The 18,089-nt window shown below is 31.1% G+C and overlaps 1 protein-coding gene and 1 long non-coding RNA gene across 8 annotated transcripts in view; both read right to left on the reverse strand.

Annotated features, from left to right (window-relative positions):
- Positions 1-1,262: 1,262 nt before the first annotated feature.
- Positions 1,263-6,175, reverse strand: LOC133202695 (uncharacterized). Its single transcript, XR_009723279.1, has 2 exons — positions 6,092-6,175; positions 1,263-1,615 (listed from the first exon to the last, which is right to left on the reverse strand). It is a non-coding gene; the product is annotated as an uncharacterized LOC133202695 (long non-coding RNA).
- Positions 6,176-11,937: 5,762 nt separating this feature from the next.
- LOC133202718 (phospholipid-transporting ATPase IF-like) overlaps positions 11,938-18,089 on the reverse strand; it is a 40,332-nt gene continuing 34,180 nt past the window's right edge. For 3 of the 7 annotated variants that reach the window (XM_061338582.1, XM_061338586.1, XM_061338583.1), the window contains one exon: positions 11,938-13,448. In XM_061338582.1, the coding sequence (XP_061194566.1) occupies positions 13,317-13,448 (132 nt within the window). In that variant the 3' untranslated portion in view covers positions 11,938-13,316. Of the gene's footprint in view, positions 13,449-15,234; positions 15,248-15,956; positions 16,314-18,089 lie in introns of those variants that run through there. The other 4 variants (XM_061338585.1, XM_061338589.1, XM_061338584.1 and 1 more) reach the window with 4 other exon arrangements.

Genomic DNA, 18,089 nt, shown 5'->3' on the forward strand with positions numbered 1-18,089 from the left:
CAAAGTTAAAATTCTTAAAAGTAGGTCAAACTTTTAGGTCAAGAGGTCAAAAAATGATAGCATGGTCGGAAACGATGCAATATGAAATATGAAACATGAAAGTCCTATCTTTTCTCAATCAAAAGTTATAAACAAAGATAATTTTATTTTAAAGTAGGTCAAACTTTAAGCTCACGGGGCCAGAAACCATAGTTTATTTCGAGAGGTCTTGAGGCACGTACTGTACATACTGTATGTAAATTGAAATCCCTATCTTTTTCATTCAAATTTTATGACCAATTCAAAGTAATGTTAAATTTTTTGAAACGTAGGCCAAACTTCAATATCAAAGAGTAAAAAATTATAGTATATTTGGAAAGGTGTTGTCACAGGTAATGCACATATGAATACCAAATATGAAAGCCCTATCCCTTCTCAATCAAAAATTATAAGCAAAGATATTTTTTTTTAATTATCAGCAAAGATAATTTTTTTGAAAAGTTGGTCAACTTTAAGGTCACGGGCTAAAATTTTAGTATATTTAGAAAACTCTTATCACAGGTAATATACATGTAAAATACAAAAGCCCTATCTTTTCTCATTCCAAAGTTATGAGTAATTCATGTAATGTTAATTTTTTTTAAAAGTAGGTCAAACTTCAAGGTCACGGGGTCAAAAATAGATTAAATGTCCCCTTGCTTTTGCGAAAGCGGGGGACAAAACATTCTCTTCCCTTAGACTTCCGTTGTTGTCGACGCTGATCATTGTAATGGACGAGTTCCTTGTTCTTCCATCTGAACATAAATTTCATCTTCAGGGTTATAACATTTCCGTACATCCCCAACAATAAAAATACTATAGTTAACTATAGTTTACTATATTTAATATAGTTTTAAAAAGTTTTTTTTTTTTACTATAGTTAATCAAATTATTTTTACTATGGATTTTAGAGTGTTATATTTTTTGTTCTTCAATTCATACATGCACATATTTTTATTAAATAGAATTATTATTTGTATCTTCACACATTATTTACAAATTTTACATCACTGTTATCCAATTTAAGACAATTTAAATTTTAAGAAAATTTAGTAAATCAAAGTATCAAATTTTTTACTATAGTTAACTATTAAAATAGTAATTTTTGCTAAGGATTCATCACTGTTAAATCCGTATGCAATTTTATGTGATGTGATTCAAAATGTTCTATCATTCTACTAGACAAACAGGGTTCTGTTAAAAGAATTTGTTATTTCATGTACTCAACACAACAAACACCTATATCTGTATAAATAAGTTTTATTTCACAAATGAATAAAAATTGTGCCTATGTACAAAAATGTTATAGTTGTTCAAGTTCTATTCTGAATGTTAATATTGTCGGATAATTATTTATAATTATTTCCCATTTCTTCCATTTAGCATCAAAATAGCCTCCACCATAATCAGTAATTTTGGGGGTTTTTTCGTCCAGAAACAATGACGTTGCTTATTGGTTGTAATGTGCTGTAAGGCTCACTGCCACGATGAAAATACTGTACATAAAGAACACAAGAATTCCAAAGAGAACACGTTCAGATTTCGTCAGAGGTTTATCCGGGCTCTCAAATTCGTCCTCTACTACCACTTCTGGAACCTACAAAATAAGAAAACAGTCAAAAATCTTTCTGAGAAATGAACAAAATAGAAAGAAGTTCTTTACATCTTTCCAGAAGCCCCTAGAACAGGAACTGCAAAAACTAAATGAAAATGTATACAGTTAAATCTAAATTAATTCAAAGGATACGAAGCCAAACGGGACAGAGATTTAATGTTGGGCCACAGATAGGACAATTGAGAGCGGAAAGGGAGAAGAGGATTGAAGGGTGATGAAGAAGTGTTCGATTGCGTAAAAGGGGTTGGAGAAAGAAAAAATGTTCATCCAAACAAGAAAAACGGTTTACTGTAAATTCACATATTTTCATGAGGTCAAATTTTCGTGGTTTGTGGAAAAACTATGGGTCTCTGGCGATTAGATTTCGTGGATTAAGAATGGTTGAGTAGTTATGCATATGATAGTTTACATTTCGTCAAGTAGAGACATAAATAACAGAGCTGCATTATTCAAGTCTCTGATTCTACTTACCTTTTTATCTCTGGATGCCATTTTGAATAACACCAATAAATAAACACTGGTATGCTTGACTGATTTTTATGGCATATGAACTATAAAGCAGGTGTACATAAAAATGTACTTTTAACCAAAAAAAGTATTTTAATGCTACCTTACGTTTTATATTAACAATTTTCCCTCCAGAATTCAATTCAAAACCTTTATTTTGTCTATAAATATTAAATTCTGTTCAATTCAATTTCTTTATATACATGTACTTCACTAAAAAATTGCTTTTTTTACATATAACCCCCAGGGGTAAGATCGGGACACAATAGGGGATTAAAGTCTAACATACTTAAGGAATGATTCTTCTCATATTTCTTGTATTTAAAAATTAATGAAATTTTCATAGATTCAAGAAGACATTATCATTAAGTGATAGTATCAATTAGATTAAATTTGACCGTTTTATTTTAAAAGCAAGGTCAGCTCAATGTCATTATCTTTTTCCTTGACTTTAAGAATAAAAAAATACTGTTACCAATCATGCCATGCCTACTTCTATTTCAAAAGATTAAAGGTTTTTCTTTTTGCATAAAAAGGTATTACCATATAGGGTCTATTAGATGATAGTACCTAATTGACATAAATAATTTAACTAAAATAGATATTTGCTAATCCGAATTTCCTCTGTTTTTCCTAGATTTTTAGGATATATTAGTTATTTTTATTTGCTTCGTATATTTAAATTTTTCTTATTTTCACATATGGTAAAGTAGTCATATAAAGATACAAATTGATACAAAAACAAAAAGTTTTGACCGTTTACTAAGAGAGAAAAAAACACACTTTTTATAGATTTTTTGCTCAAATCTGTATTTAGATTGGAAGCTTTTAAAAGCTAACAAAATTGTAGTTTGTTTGGAAAATCATATTTATTTGATATATTTCAAAACTTCAGTCAATTATTATTAATTTTACTTACATTTGAAATTTTCTTATAAAAGTCTTTGATTGTTTAAAAATTGAAACAAAAATCATGGTTCTGTAGTAATTTTGAAAAGCAAAAAGGAGATATTTTCATACGCCGCCGTTCAGCCAAAAATATAGTCCTTGCTAGATTTCAAACTCGGTTTACCATTTATATTTAAAGTTCTACAATTATGATGAGGGAAGAAAAATATGATAATTTAAATTCCCTTACATCTAAATATATAAGACATATAATCAGGGGCTGACAAATCCCATTGACCGACGCGCGGGACTAGTGAATTTTGGGGATGGGCAAGTGAATTTTTATCAACCACTTTCCCGAGGGCAAGTGACTTTTTCATGAAAAAAAAATAACAAGTCTTCGTTTTAAGTGGAAATGAGCACTTATAATAATCATTTTTTGTCTTCCTATTTTCATGGTTTATGGTGGGGCAAGTAAAAATTCAGGTAGGGCAAGTGAATTTTGACCATGTACTCGCCCATGAGAAAGTACTTAAAAAATCTATTTGTCAGCCCCTGTATAAGCTTATATACTTTGAATATTTCATCTAGTCAGAAACCAGACAAGAATCCCCCCTTAAGACCTTCACGACAATCGTCAGTAAAGAACACTAATATGCAATCATCCCCAGGTAGTGCAGATTCATTTTTGTTCAAATCCTGGCCCCAGGGGTAAGGTTTGGACCACAATTGGGGGTAAAAGTTTTAAATGGGAATATATTTTTTCAACATTTTAAATCCATGATTCTGAGGAGATTCAAGTTTTTTTTCTTCAAACCCTGGCTCCCGGGGATGTGATGGGACCACAATTAAGGGGATAGAAGTTTCACTTGGAAATTTACAGGACAAAATGGTCTTCTCAAGAACAGCAGAACCATGATTAGTAATATTAATAATTTGTAAGCATCCTCTGGGAGTGCAGATTCAGTGTACCGAAATCATGGTGCCCGGTGGTAGGGTTGGTCCGGAATAGGGAATATATAGTTTAAAAATATTTAAGTCTTTTTCATGGTCATGAATTGTGATATAACAAGAATTTTGGGTAGTTCAAGTTTGTTCAAATATTGGCCCCCAGGGGGAGGGTTGGTCACAATAGGGGATAAAAATTTTTTAAAGGAAATATCTAAGAATTTTATTTTTTTTTTTAATTTGATGAAAAATAGTAGGGCTTCACTAGACCGATTTCATACAAAAACAATCCCAAATACGTGAAGAGGGTCAGAAATTTTTTTTGTGCTTAAAAAAGTTACCGTAGAAAAGTATATGTCTATAAATTCTTTCCATAACCTCTTTGTAGATTCAGAATTTGTGCACATGCCGACCATAAGAGTTGCAAAGACTATTTTGAGATATGAACAAAATAGAAGGGGGTTCTAAATTCATTCAAGGGATAGGAAGACAAACAGGAAAGGGATTGAATGTTCGGCCGTAGATAGGATACTCGGAAGCGGAAAGGGAGAAGAGGTGTGAAGGGTGATGAAGATGGAGAATGGACAAAAGAAGTGTGAAATTGTGTAAAACCTTATTAAAACGGGGTTGGAGAAAGATAAGTTGTTCATCCAAACAAGAAAAATGGTTTACTTGGAATCTCAAGTACGACACAAACATCCTTATAATATACCTCAAGATTCCAATATGCTCAATTCAGGTCATCTTTAAAATAATGTTTGTTTGTCCTCTCCCGACTCAGGGTAAAAAAAATTACGTCATGCAGTAGGTGGAAAATTTGTTGTTTTTTTTTTTCCCTAGAAAATTTCAACATATATTTTGACGGGATGAGAAAATTCAGGAATAAAAAGAAAAAAGAAAAAAATATCGTTTCATGGAGGTTAAAAAAAAACATTTTTTTAAGGACGGCCTCATGACCATATACATTTTTAAAACGTCTACGATCAGATTTTGAGTTAAGAGAAAATTGGAAGAATAGTGGACGTTCATCTTATAAATGAAAAAATATTGAAGCTAAGAAAAAAAGATAACCCTCGTCGAACGAATTGACAGACTAACTATCACTTTAAATATTTAAAGCATCTTGATTATGTTTTACTCATCTAGATATATAGATAATTGTGCTACATAAAAATGAAATGACCTAGCATTTCATTCAAATATTGAAATACATAAATTATATATATGTAAATGATTTCTTTTATAAATAAATGTACCAAAGTATTTTTTTTTTTTTTTTTTTTTTTTTTTTTTTGCAAAATCTACAATTCATCAAAATTAATCGATATCCTGAAGTCAAGTAGAAACAAACATAAATATATGTAACCAAGTGACAAGTTGGGGTCACAATAAGAGGCATAAAGTGTACGAGACCTATTTATGAAAATATATTTTATTTTGACACATGGCGTTTTTGCCAGTTAAGGGGACGGCGATCATTTGATTCTGAGGGGAGGGGCTGGCAGATATTGGAAATAATCTTTCCTCAAAAATGTTGAAATAAATTAATTGTCCTTCAGTAGTACATGTACCACCCCCCCCCCTTCCCCCACGAAATAGAGTTTTGGCGTTTTTCCCCTTTTTTCCCTTGTCAAACTTTTTCTTTTTATAAATAATCTGTCCTTGATCATCTTGAAAATAAATAATCTGTCTTTTACTAGCATAAAATAAATATTCTGACTGGAAATATTTTGCCAGTCCGCCCCCATCCCACCCCTCAGAATCAAATGGTCGTCCGCTAACTTCTTATTCATGCATCCACTGGAAAACAATATATAACTACAATTTTTTCTGTTAAACTTAAGCTTCGTTGAATGTATTTATTCAAAAATCATTTTAAAAATTGAGATTTTAGAAGAAAATAAGATCCGTGACTCTCTAATCAGTTCACGGATCAGGTGATGGGGTCTCACAACTCCCGACTTATCCAGTACTAAAATATTGGCATACGTACTACTGAAATGGAATCTTTGAGATAAAGATTGTCAATTTGAGTTCTCTGCAAGACGAGTCTTGTAGAGACATAAATAACAGAGCTTCATTATTCAAGACAATCAAGTGTCTGATTCTACTTACCTGTTTTTCTCTGGATGCCATTTTGAATAACACCAATAAATAAACACTGGTATGCTTGACTGATTTTTATGGCATCTTATAAACCTGAACTGTTAGGCAGGTGTGGGAAAAGCCCCCCAGTGTACATAGAAATGTACTTTTAACAAAAAAATGTATTTTTAATGCTTACCTTGCGTTTTATATTAACATTTTTTCCCTCCAGAATTCAAGTCAAAAGCTTTTTCGTCTTTATCAAATATTAAATCTGTTCAACTTCAAGTCATTCTTTTTCAATATACATGAACTTTCACTATTATTCTTTTTTTTTTTTTTTTTTTTTTTTTTTTTGATATGCCAAAAAAAATGACACAAAACGACCCTCCCCAAAAAAGGGAAGAAAAGGAAACAGATTTTCGAAGCAAAGAGTTTAGATAAGGAAAACAACGAAGTTATAAATTCTATGTGAGAGCAACCTGACAAATGTCAAGTGCTGAGACACATAACTATGAAAGTTTCATCAGATAACACTGCAAAATTCGTTCTTTGTAAAATGTGTCTTATTTTAAAGCAAAAAATATTTTCGCAACTCAAATAGAAGATAAGGGGGTTTTGGACCTTGGACCACAGTTAGGAATCTTGGACCCCTCGTAAGTTGGTCAGCATGCAGAGTCATGTACACATCTTTATGAAGGAAAACTGTCTGATCATGAGAGAGCATTCAACTGCCCCCCCCCCCCTTCCCCAGGCTCTTGAAAAATGTTCAACCTCCTCCCAACGAAACTGGGTTTTTTTTAGCGTTTAAAGTGTTTTGTTTTGTTTTTTATATAATTTCTGAATAGGATTCTTTCTTTCTTGTTGTTTAGTGGGTATGGAACCTCCCACCCCCCTATGAGGAACTGAATTCACCCTAATGAAGACACTGTATTTCCCTCCTCAAGTGGATATGAAGTCTTCTTTCTAATTGCTATATGTATCTGCCCTTTATATATAGTACTTTCTTTATTATTAATTAGTTATATATCATCATACACTGTACATGTACATTTATCATTTTTTGGATGTGTTTGCAATATTATGTGGTCGTTCAAACATTCAATGCTGTGACCATAAAAATATATATTGTATCGAATAAATTGAATTTGGAAACTCGTCTTCCTATCTAGTATATGATAATTGTAATGAGCTTTCAATTTTTTGCGTGGTCCTTTCAGTAGAAGTGAAAGGACAGGGAGTAATTGACATAAGTGGAATAACAAATGTTTCCATCATTAATTGTGTGGTCACAATGTAATTCTAATTGTAAATTACTTACATATAAATATTTTGTGAATATTGTTTATATAATATATTGATTTTAATTATAGATTGATAAAAAATTGTAAATTAACAAAAAACCTTTGACTGGACAGAAAACGACGGTTGTCTTGAGAGTGTTCACCGATTTATTTTTCCTTTACCTTGGTATTTCTCAGTGTGTGTTTTTCCGCATTCATTATTACACATTTTAACATTAATTCCAGTCAAATTCATATGAAAAAATATATTTAATAATTGCAAGATATTCATTTTTTTTCTTTTATTTTTCAAAGCTGCCAACATTCTTCGCGCATGCATACCATGAGAGACCCTCATTTGAAAATTCTTGTAAAGCGGAATTTATTTAAAAACTTCTACATGAAAAGAAGTTTCTTACTGTGGCCTTCAATTCGACATTTAGATTATGATATGCATGTATGGACGACATTCTATCAATTAATGATATTCATTTTCATTCATACGTGGATTCGATATATCAAATTGAACTCGAAATAAAGAGTAACGGACTTTTTTCTCATATATTATCTTTCAATGTCATAATTGCGATAAAATCCATACCATCAACTCGAAAATTAACCTTAAACAAATATTTTCAAAAAAAAAAATTCTAGCCACTCTATACGTAAATCTACAATTTGTGTTGAGTGGGTAGTAATTTTTATATTTTCGGTGAATTTTTGAATTGATGGTAGGAAATTATCACAAATACGTGTAACATTGAAAGTCGAAACGGTCCGGGGGTCTATATCGGAGGGGGGGGGGGGGTCCTGTCCTAAAGCACCTGTGGATTCGATATACCCCATTGAACTCGAAATAAAGTACCACGGAATCTGACACATCTGCTTCTTATTTGGATATTTTAATAGAGAAAGACATTGATGGAAAATTGACATTAAACTTTATGATAAGCGTAATAACTTCCATTTCTATCGTCAACTTCCCTTTTGTGTGTAGCAATATACAATTATCTACGAAAGCCTATAAAAATCAATCTATGGAGAAAAAAATTTTTAAAAGGCTTTATAACGCCTTTCGAAAAGGCGAAAAAAGGCGTTATAATGCCTTTTGAAAAGGCATAATAACGCGAAAAAAAGGCGAAAAAGAGCGTTATTACGCCTTTCCAAAAGGCGTTATTACTTAATAATTTAATTTTGTTTGTATACTAGCCTCTGATTGGTTAATATCCAAAAAGGAACACAAATTATTTCTGTATAACCTGGTTTGGTATGGGGACACACCCCCCCCCTGACAACCAGCTGAATTATCTGTATCCATACAATCCTCTCATTTCCAGTCCTCGGGATTCCAGATTTAATAAATGTACCCTTAATTTCAAACAATAATTCGATCTTACCACATGTAACCAAACAACATGGCTGCTATGCCTATGTATCAGTTTTTACCTCCCCTCGATTCCCATCACTTCCGTTACTTCCGTTACTATGGTTGTATTATTGAGCGGCAAATTTGAACTAATAAAAAGTAACGAAATTTTACACCCATAGTTATTTAATGATTTTAAAATTAAATTATAAGGAATGACTCTAATTCTTGGCCAAATTATTCGAGTATAACCTGGTTTGGGTCAGTTTACGCTGTTTTATAATCCGCTTCGCGGATTATAAAGCGTAAACTGACCCAAACCAGGTTATACTCGAATAATTTGGCCAAGAATTAGAGTCATTCCTAAATTACGCCTTTTATTTTCAGTACATGACTAACTTAGCCCACCCCGGGGGCTGAAATCTTATCCTCGGGACATGAATATTAAATATAGGGCTAATTTCTCAAAAAATAATTTAAACAGATTGTAATTAGATTTCCAGGAAAAAAGATATTTAAATGAGTAATATATTTTAAATGTTAAACCAACTTGGTCCTTCTCTACCAAGAGTCATGAATTTCACAAATTTGGTTGAAGGCTAATTGCTCATTATACCCATGCAAATAGTTTCCTGCTTTTTTCCAAGAGGAGAGAAAAATATTTTCAAATTTGACAAAAACTGCTTCTGCCTATATCCTGGATTTTTTTGACTTCTCGTAATATAATACGCATGCAAACAGTTGTCTGCGAGATATGCAGGAATATAGAAAATACTTTTTATTATTACATTTTCAACAGTGAAATACTGTGATTTATTTATTGAATAAAAGTGATATTCTCTCACAGTGTGAAAGAATACCAAAATGATATTCTCTCGCAGTGTGAAAGGATATCAAAGTAGGAAAAAAAAAATAATTTCTGGTCTGTCATAAAGATAGATAGTAACTAACCATCTTGATAGAGATAAAACTGCAAATTTCTCTCCAAATATGTTGCTAAAATCTATGCTATGCAATGTTTTCAATCTCACAACTGCTAACCTATGACGTCTCAACCGCTCAACTATGACGTCAAGCTTATGACACTGTGTTAAGAAAAGACAGAGGCAAAGGGAAAATCAAAAAAAATGTAATAAACAGAAAATTCAATGTTTTGTAGATGAACATGGAATTAATTTCACTCGTGTGACAGGATTTTATGATATTTTCACTCGTGCTTCGCACTCGTGAAAATATAAAAAAATCCTGTCCCACTCGTGAAATAAATTCCATATTCATCTACAAAACATTGAATATCCTCTATATATTACATAAATAAAGATGGCTTTGATTCAATCGTTCGTATATTTATTAACATAAAATAACGCCTTTCCATTTTTGGATATAACGCCTTTCATACAGGCCGGTAGTACAAGTGCAAGTGGAGGGCCCCCTCCCCCAGCCTACTTTTAGGGAGAAAAGTCTTGCTACAGTTTGATTATAAAAATAAGGCGAATCTCTGTTGAACATGTGACCCATTATCATTACTTACTGTTAACCAAGAACTAGTTACCCTAAAATTTTAAAAGCATATATATAGTATAAAAACCTGTTCCGAGAGAGAGAGAGACAGACAGACAGACAGGCACAGACAGACAGAGAGAGAATCTTGTTGGCACAGGTGACTAGTTTAATTAACACTATCTGTCAATACACTTTCAATACAGATTTTAAATACTAGTACATGTACCATGTACTCATATTGCTACATTAACAAACTCAGTATACAACTTTCATAATATTTGAATAGGTTAATTTGAAATATATAAAAGGGTTGGATATAATATCTCAGTGGCACTTCCCTACCCTCAAAACTGTTCAGTGACCCCCCACCCCCCCTTCTCCCAATAGAGGTATAGGCTATCTTGAATCCATTCTAGTTATCCTACAATCAATTTTTTATCAAAGTGTGAAGTTTTACGACTTGGTTTTGAACATTTTGAGGAAAAACGGTCTACACCAGCATCTAAATTTTATTTTAAAAATCCCCCTAAAATGTTCCTGAAAAGCATGTACTCTACTACCCTGGTAGTTAGACAAGAGAGATAATGAAATGCGTGAGCAACCTAACCATCATCAAATCATAAGCTCTTTTGATTCTGCATGGACCAGCACAAAAAATATGAACTTCAAGTACAATGATTTTGTTTTATTTATAGTACATTTCAAAAATATAAATTTTGAAGACATTTAAAGATAAACATCTTGAGTGATAAGACAAAGATATTTTGTAATCTTGAATGAAATAAAACTGCATAAGATTCACTTGTATACAAGTTTTTATAGCACTTTCAGTCTTTGGAAGTACAAAAACATGAAAAAAGGCTGCATGGCCATGAAGATAACAGAGTCATTCACAAAGCATATGGAAAATAAGGGAAAATAATTTGAATGTATGAATAAAATCAAATACCTAATGCAACTGATTAGTTTATATCTACTCCTTAAAAAACAATCTGTGTCGACAACAAAAATACCACGGAATACACCTTTATACATGTACATGTATATTAATTGTATTATTTTATAAATGTTAATTAGTTTATACATTGTAATTATTCTCAAATCATTAATTAAAAGAATGCAAAATAATCTTTCCCTATTCTCAAAGGTTTTAAACATTCATCTAAAATTATATAGATAATTACCATAAATTAAATTTGGTAAGTGTCAGCTACAAACTTAATATTAGTCCTGTAATACAAATGTACATTTTAATTTCCACATTTCTTGAAGTAAAAATTACAAACAAAATAAATCCATCAATATAGTTAAATAGACCTTGCAAAGACACAATCAAAAAGCATCCATCAAATTCATTCAAGAAAGAAAGAAATTAATTTCCATAATTCTGTGTACTGATTTTATCTAGAAAGTGTACAATTCAAATACACATTTCAAAAGACTTCTGATTGAATTTAACACTGATTTCACTCTTTAACTGATAATGATGCAACTTTTTTGTGCATTTATAGCAATAATGATAAAGTATTTACACATGATATGAGTTACATGTCTCTTAGAATCTTTATAAACAACAATGGGACTTGATTGCACACATAGCTGCATACAAAGGCATGTAAAAAAAATTTACAATGACTTATGTTTAGGCAAAAATACTGCTTTAAGATGTCTAAAGCATGACCTATTTTAGGCAACAATTCTTCAAAAATTGAAAATTAGCTTATTTTAACAATTAAAGGGGAAAAGTTCTCGTTTTTTGAAAAACTAAAAAATTATTCAATCTTTACAACTTTTAAATTGTACATGTTATATCCTAAGTACATGTAACGCTTTTAATAGATCACAATTATTTAGATATATCACAGACCACAATTAAGATTTGATAAGATATGATTAAATATAAGATTTCAAAATCTTACAGCAAAGAATTCATTAACACAACATGATATACACTCATCACATTAAAATATATCCATGTCCTGGTTTTCATGAATAAAGAAAACAAAATTTGTAATAAAGAAAACACAATCAAATATTTAAACATTAAGACACTCTAATAAAATATTCAACACATGCAGTCAAGTACACTTTATCATAAATTTAGTAATTAATACTTCAGAAATAGAGTTCAATGTTACAATAGAATAATGCTGAGATTTTTGCTGAGAGAACAACCAAACCTCATGCTTTGTTTGATTGTAAAAAGTCAAATCATTCCTAAAAGCTGTGTTTCTCAAACAGTCCCAAAATCTGTCTTGTCAATGCGCTACATTTTTAATTGACTTAAAAAAAAAAACTTAATATTTATGAGAAATAATATAGCAGTTCTTTAAGCTCAAGTTTTTCAAGGTGTTGTTAATTTTTTTTTTCTGCCACATACCACTGACCACTTTAAAAAGTTAATTTAAAGTCATATGTGACATATTTTTTATAAGTTCAGACTAATTAAAATTTTAAAAATTTTTCTATTTGTTTTATTACTTTATATAAAGATAGGACTTTCCTGTAAATTAAACAATCTAAATCAATCACATTTCAAAGATATTAGAAATTTAAAACAATAACCAATTTGTTTACCGACTCCGCAATTAAATAATAGACACAGTTTAAAGTCAATTTGACTGTGAAAACATGAGGTTATTCAACTTCAAAATCGGTGAAATTTAATTTGAACGTAAAAAACATATATCATGTTTATCTACACTCAATCTCGTGTTTTTATTTTTTAGCTCAGATACGCCATATATAGCTTCAAATATCCCTAGGACAGATTGCATCTAAAGCTAATCATAACATAAAAGATGACACAAATTCAAATTAAACAATATTTCAAATATGAATAATATACATTGTGTGTAGAAAATGTGTTTTTTGAATGTATAATTGTATAACACCAGTACAAAAATAGCCCTGAAGAGACATGCTTACATTTGGTATATGGGGAAAAAAAATCATTAATGGCACTTTGACAGTGTATAACATTGATTTTACAAAATAAATATAAGTACTTTCATGAAAATAGAGATTGACACACATTGTGTAATTGTCTTCAATTCAGCACCACTTTACAGTATAATGTATGAAATGCACAGTAATTTACGAATCATAGACGTGTCTTTGTAATTGAGCGAGCTTTTATAACAGGTGACCCATTGTCAGCTACATGGTCTGTGATGAACTTCTGTGTGCAGTGAGAGGAAAGGGGTTGTAAAGGTACCGAAGACTCAGAGTGGACCTTAAATAAAAAGAAAAGTAAGAAATTATATCTCACACACTTACATATCACACAAGAGGTATCATTTATACAGATTTGAACATTTTTTGATTAGCAAATGATTTTTTTTTTAAATTATTTTCAGGTTTGAAATCCTCCCTACAACATAAACAGCAAAAAAAAAAAATGGACAAGAATTTACCCAGAAATACAGTATAATAATTGTATATTTTTTCCTCACAGAGGTATAATAACTGTTAACTTTAACTTACTTGTGGTGAAAATCAAAACAAGAGGCCTGTAGGCCACAACACTCACCTCAGTCACAGGCTACTATTCTTCATCAGCTGATCTTTTCCCCTATATATTTCTATGTAAAAATTTGATTACATATTGTGGTGTGACCCTATCCCAGGGGATCATGACTTGTCAATGAACAAACTTGAATCTACACTACCTGAGGATGCTTCCATATTAATATGACTTCTCATGGCTTTGCTGTTCTTAAGAAGATTTTTAAAGATTTTTCCTATAAATTCCAAAGTAAAAGTTTGATCACCATTTGTGGTCCCACCCTATCCCCAGGGGTTGTGACTTGAACAAATTTGAATCTAAACTACCTTATGAATGCTTCCATATAAAAATGACTATAATTATGCCTTTTCTGTTCTTGAGTAGTAGATTTGTAAAGATTTATCATATGTATTCCTATGTTATAGTAATACATATGTATTCCTACATGTATGTAAAACTTTGACTGCCCATTGTGGCCCCAACCTACCCCCAGGGGTCATGATTTGAACAAACTTAAATCTACACTATGAAATGAAGTTTTCACAGAAGTTTCATCTTATCTGACCATGTTGTTCTTGAGAAGATTTTCAAAAGATACCATTTAATTTTCAATTATTCTTAATCTCCCCTTGAAAAGAGGGTGTGGTCCTTCATTTGAATAAACTTAAACCATGTTCACCCAAGCCAAGGATTCTTTGTGGAAAGTTTTGTTGAAATTGGCCAAGTATTTCTTGAGAAGTCTAAAATGTGAAACGTTTACAGACAACACATGACAGACAATACACAGACAAATGCCGGACACCCTTTGATTAGAAAAGCTCACTTGAGCCTTTGGCTCAGTTGAGCTAAAAATATAATGTTCACACTCTGTGATTAATTGAATGTTAAGAGGCTACAATTTATGCTGCCACCTTTTTCATGCAAAATGCTGCAATACTGTATCATTAGTGAGATGAGCAATTATACCATCAGACCAGGCTTCATTACATAAAGAATGCAGTGCGCTGTTTTTTGTTTTTTTTTTTTAATGATTAGTAACATATTGGTTAACATCTACTTAAATACTTATAATCTTACTTTCACAATATTTTTCTACGTTGAAATAAAACCTTAGTAATAAATTACTAGTAAACTGCTTTAACCCTTAAATCTAATGCTTTTAATTCTAATTCAATTAATTTTAAGATTTCTTTTGAACACCTAATTAATAATGTTACTTTTAATTCTATGTCATCAACATGCAATGCCATTGGTTTTTCTCTTTTTACATAGCAAAAACATACTATTCATTCTATAATAAATGTCTAAACCGCCACATATATGACAAAAATCTTTCACTTCAACACTTTCAAACTTCTTCCAAATTTGTTTGTATTTTTTAAAAACTTTTATATATTTCTCACAACTTAAAATAAAGAAAAAAAAACAAATTAATGTCATTGTTTTAGCAGTCCTTAAGTCTTCTAAAACAAAGACATGCAACAATTTACATAAACGTGATGCCAAGACTTACCTATCATAGCTGTCTGTATATGCAAGCCGTGTAAAAAGAAATATTCTGATGTAATTTAATTTTGATAAAACATGGCGTGTCAAAAAAGCACACAACTTAAATAATAGAAAATGTAGGTACAAAAAAATTACAGTCTACAGACAAAAATGTCAAATCTCCTAGTAAAATAAAACAATCTACAGAGATACAATGGATGCTGTAATATGAGATGTGTGTTATTCTATGGTTTCATTCCTTTCAAATCACGATTGCACAGTCATTATTGTTTCAACATACCATATATCATTTTGTGTTTGTAAAAACCTGCACAAAATAACTGTTATTTACTTTTAAAAAATGTCCATAAATCACTCCAAAAGATGCCTTATACTAAAGAAATGGCTGCATCACACCCAAAAAAGTGTAAGATTGCTGCGGCAATTTTTTTTCTCTGTTTCAAGTATTGGTTCCTATCAATCAAATCAATATGCAGGTTTCTTTCTGTTACAGAAATTGAACATATGTACAATATGACTTCGTCAAAAAAAAAGGTCATAACCATCAACTTTTTAATATTGTTAAAATTGGGTAGAATGAATATATATCGTTCATGCATAAATGCATTCTGGATATTTTACATCTACTGAAATATAATTAAATAAAGATCAAAAGGTGAGGTTAAGGTCAAATAAAGAATCAATGTCATCAAATTCAGAAACCCAATCCTAAAAGTCAGTAAGTATATAATAAAATTAATGACTTTGGATGTAAAAGGGTGGAATTTGTATACTTGTTTGAAAAATTAGGCATGGGATGAAAGAATAAGGATGTATTTTAACTCTAGAAATCAATATCAAGAAATCCTAAGAGCTTTAAGTATATGAAACAATTAGTTTGTGTAGAAAACATCTAAAGCTACATTAACAAAGCACACGTGGCATTATACAAGGTGCTGTGATTTGCCTACCCACAATTAGTCCAAATTATGACAACACAATGCAGAAGTATACCTAAAAATCCTCAGCTAACTCCACCTGTGACAGAGTCAGTTTTCCCGAACGCTTAGAGAAAGAGACACTAAGCTTATTCGCTGGCAGGCTCTACAATTTAATTGCACAATACTCACAGTGTTAGGACAAATTCCAGGTAAACTTAAGGTATGTTGCACTTTTTTTATAACCAGTACTTATAATTTATCAATTGCAATCCAGTTTATTTGTTCAATACATCTTCTCTGTGATTAAAAAAAAAACCATAGGAAAGGCAGTTTATGAAACATTCCAATAACAATAAGGCATCTCAGCAATCTACTCTCATAATGGTTACAGGTATATGTTTCGTGAAAAAAATGCAGCATACACAGGTAATAAAAGTGACATTTAAAGCATTATCTGATAAAACATAATCCTCCAAATACAAACACATACAATTGTATGCCTATGCATTAAATAAATTATTTATTGTTTTAATCAGCAAGGTCTACATGGAATTGCAACAAAATATGTTTTCTAATTGCAGCTGTCCTAGAAAAAAGTCTTTAAAAAAAGAATTGTTTCAATAGCAGAGGACTGAAAGAAGTGTTGGAGTTTCTTGCCTTGAGGCATTTAAGCTAACATGAATTAGTCATTGGTCTAGGCACAATAAGTAACATGAAATGGTCAAGCCTAAAATCTGAAACAAATTAACTTTTTCAACTGATAGTCTAAGTCAGTGTAATTAAGAGAGCAATTAAAACTTTTAACTAGATATTATATCACATGGACAGACCAAAAATTGTTCCTCCACCATGAAAAAAAAAAAACTGAAATTTTCTTATCAATACATGTAGCAGTTTTGAACTTATGATTGGGAAAGGCATTTATGCAGCGAAGTAAAATTGATACACCACTATTTTTCCTTGGATTAGTACACTAGCACTTTCTCTATCATAGCTCCATTCTTTGTGTGTTAACATATAACTCTAGTTAAATACAAGTAAATGTAGCATAGACTAAATCAATAAGAACAGCGATAAAAGAAACAGTTGTGCAATTTAAGAGGTTTTCTCTCTCTGTAGGCAACCCACATCTCCCAAATTCCTAGATCCCCCTCCTTAAATCCTTGCATTGTCTGTTTAATTGTAGCTATTCACTACCTGACTATCTTTTGTATACAATGTCTTGATATTTAAAAAAAAAAGTTAACTATTCATTTCTGCAAGCTAAACTAAAAATTCCCCCCCCCCCTTTTGCAGCATTTCTGTAGCAAATCATAAAAAATTCTCATGGCTAAAAGTTAATTACATGCACGGTTGCCCAGTTTGTTAGTAATGTACTGTAAAATGAGTAATTTTTGCAGGTCAAAATTTTGCCACTTGAATTCCATTCAAATTTGGGGAGTGGGGATCTATTCCATTTTATTGCAATACAATTTAAAACTATAAATGAATTGGAATATTTTGCAGTATTCAGTATTTTGTGATTTAGACTGAACATAAAAACTTTCAAAAAACTGAACAACTACAGAAACTACCCATCAATATGCATTTCAACTGAGCTTTCATCAACTGTGTATGAGACCCACTCAGTGAGCTTCTCTGGGATGATCATGTCATTCAGAATCCTAACTGAATAAGTTAATTGTGTTCAGAAACATATAAAAATTTAAATTTTGCTAAAAGAATTTTTGAAAAGCTTAATTTTATTTAATATATAGATTGTACAAATAATTATATTTATGATAATTAGATTTTCCAAAATGCAGCCATTTTGAATCCCAACAGAGAAAAATCTTCTGAAGGACATTAAAAATGTTATGCAAAGTTCAATTTGTCTGAAATGTTATACAGCTTGTATTTTTTTTTGGGGGGGGGGGGTTCTAAAAAAAAATTCAATTAA

This window comes from Saccostrea echinata, unplaced genomic scaffold (assembly GCF_033153115.1).
Source record: "Saccostrea echinata isolate AGI-Se365-2 ecotype Australia unplaced genomic scaffold, CSIRO_AGI_Sech_v1 ptg000047l, whole genome shotgun sequence".
In the NCBI taxonomy this organism is placed as follows: Eukaryota; Metazoa; Mollusca; class Bivalvia; order Ostreida; family Ostreidae; genus Saccostrea; species Saccostrea echinata.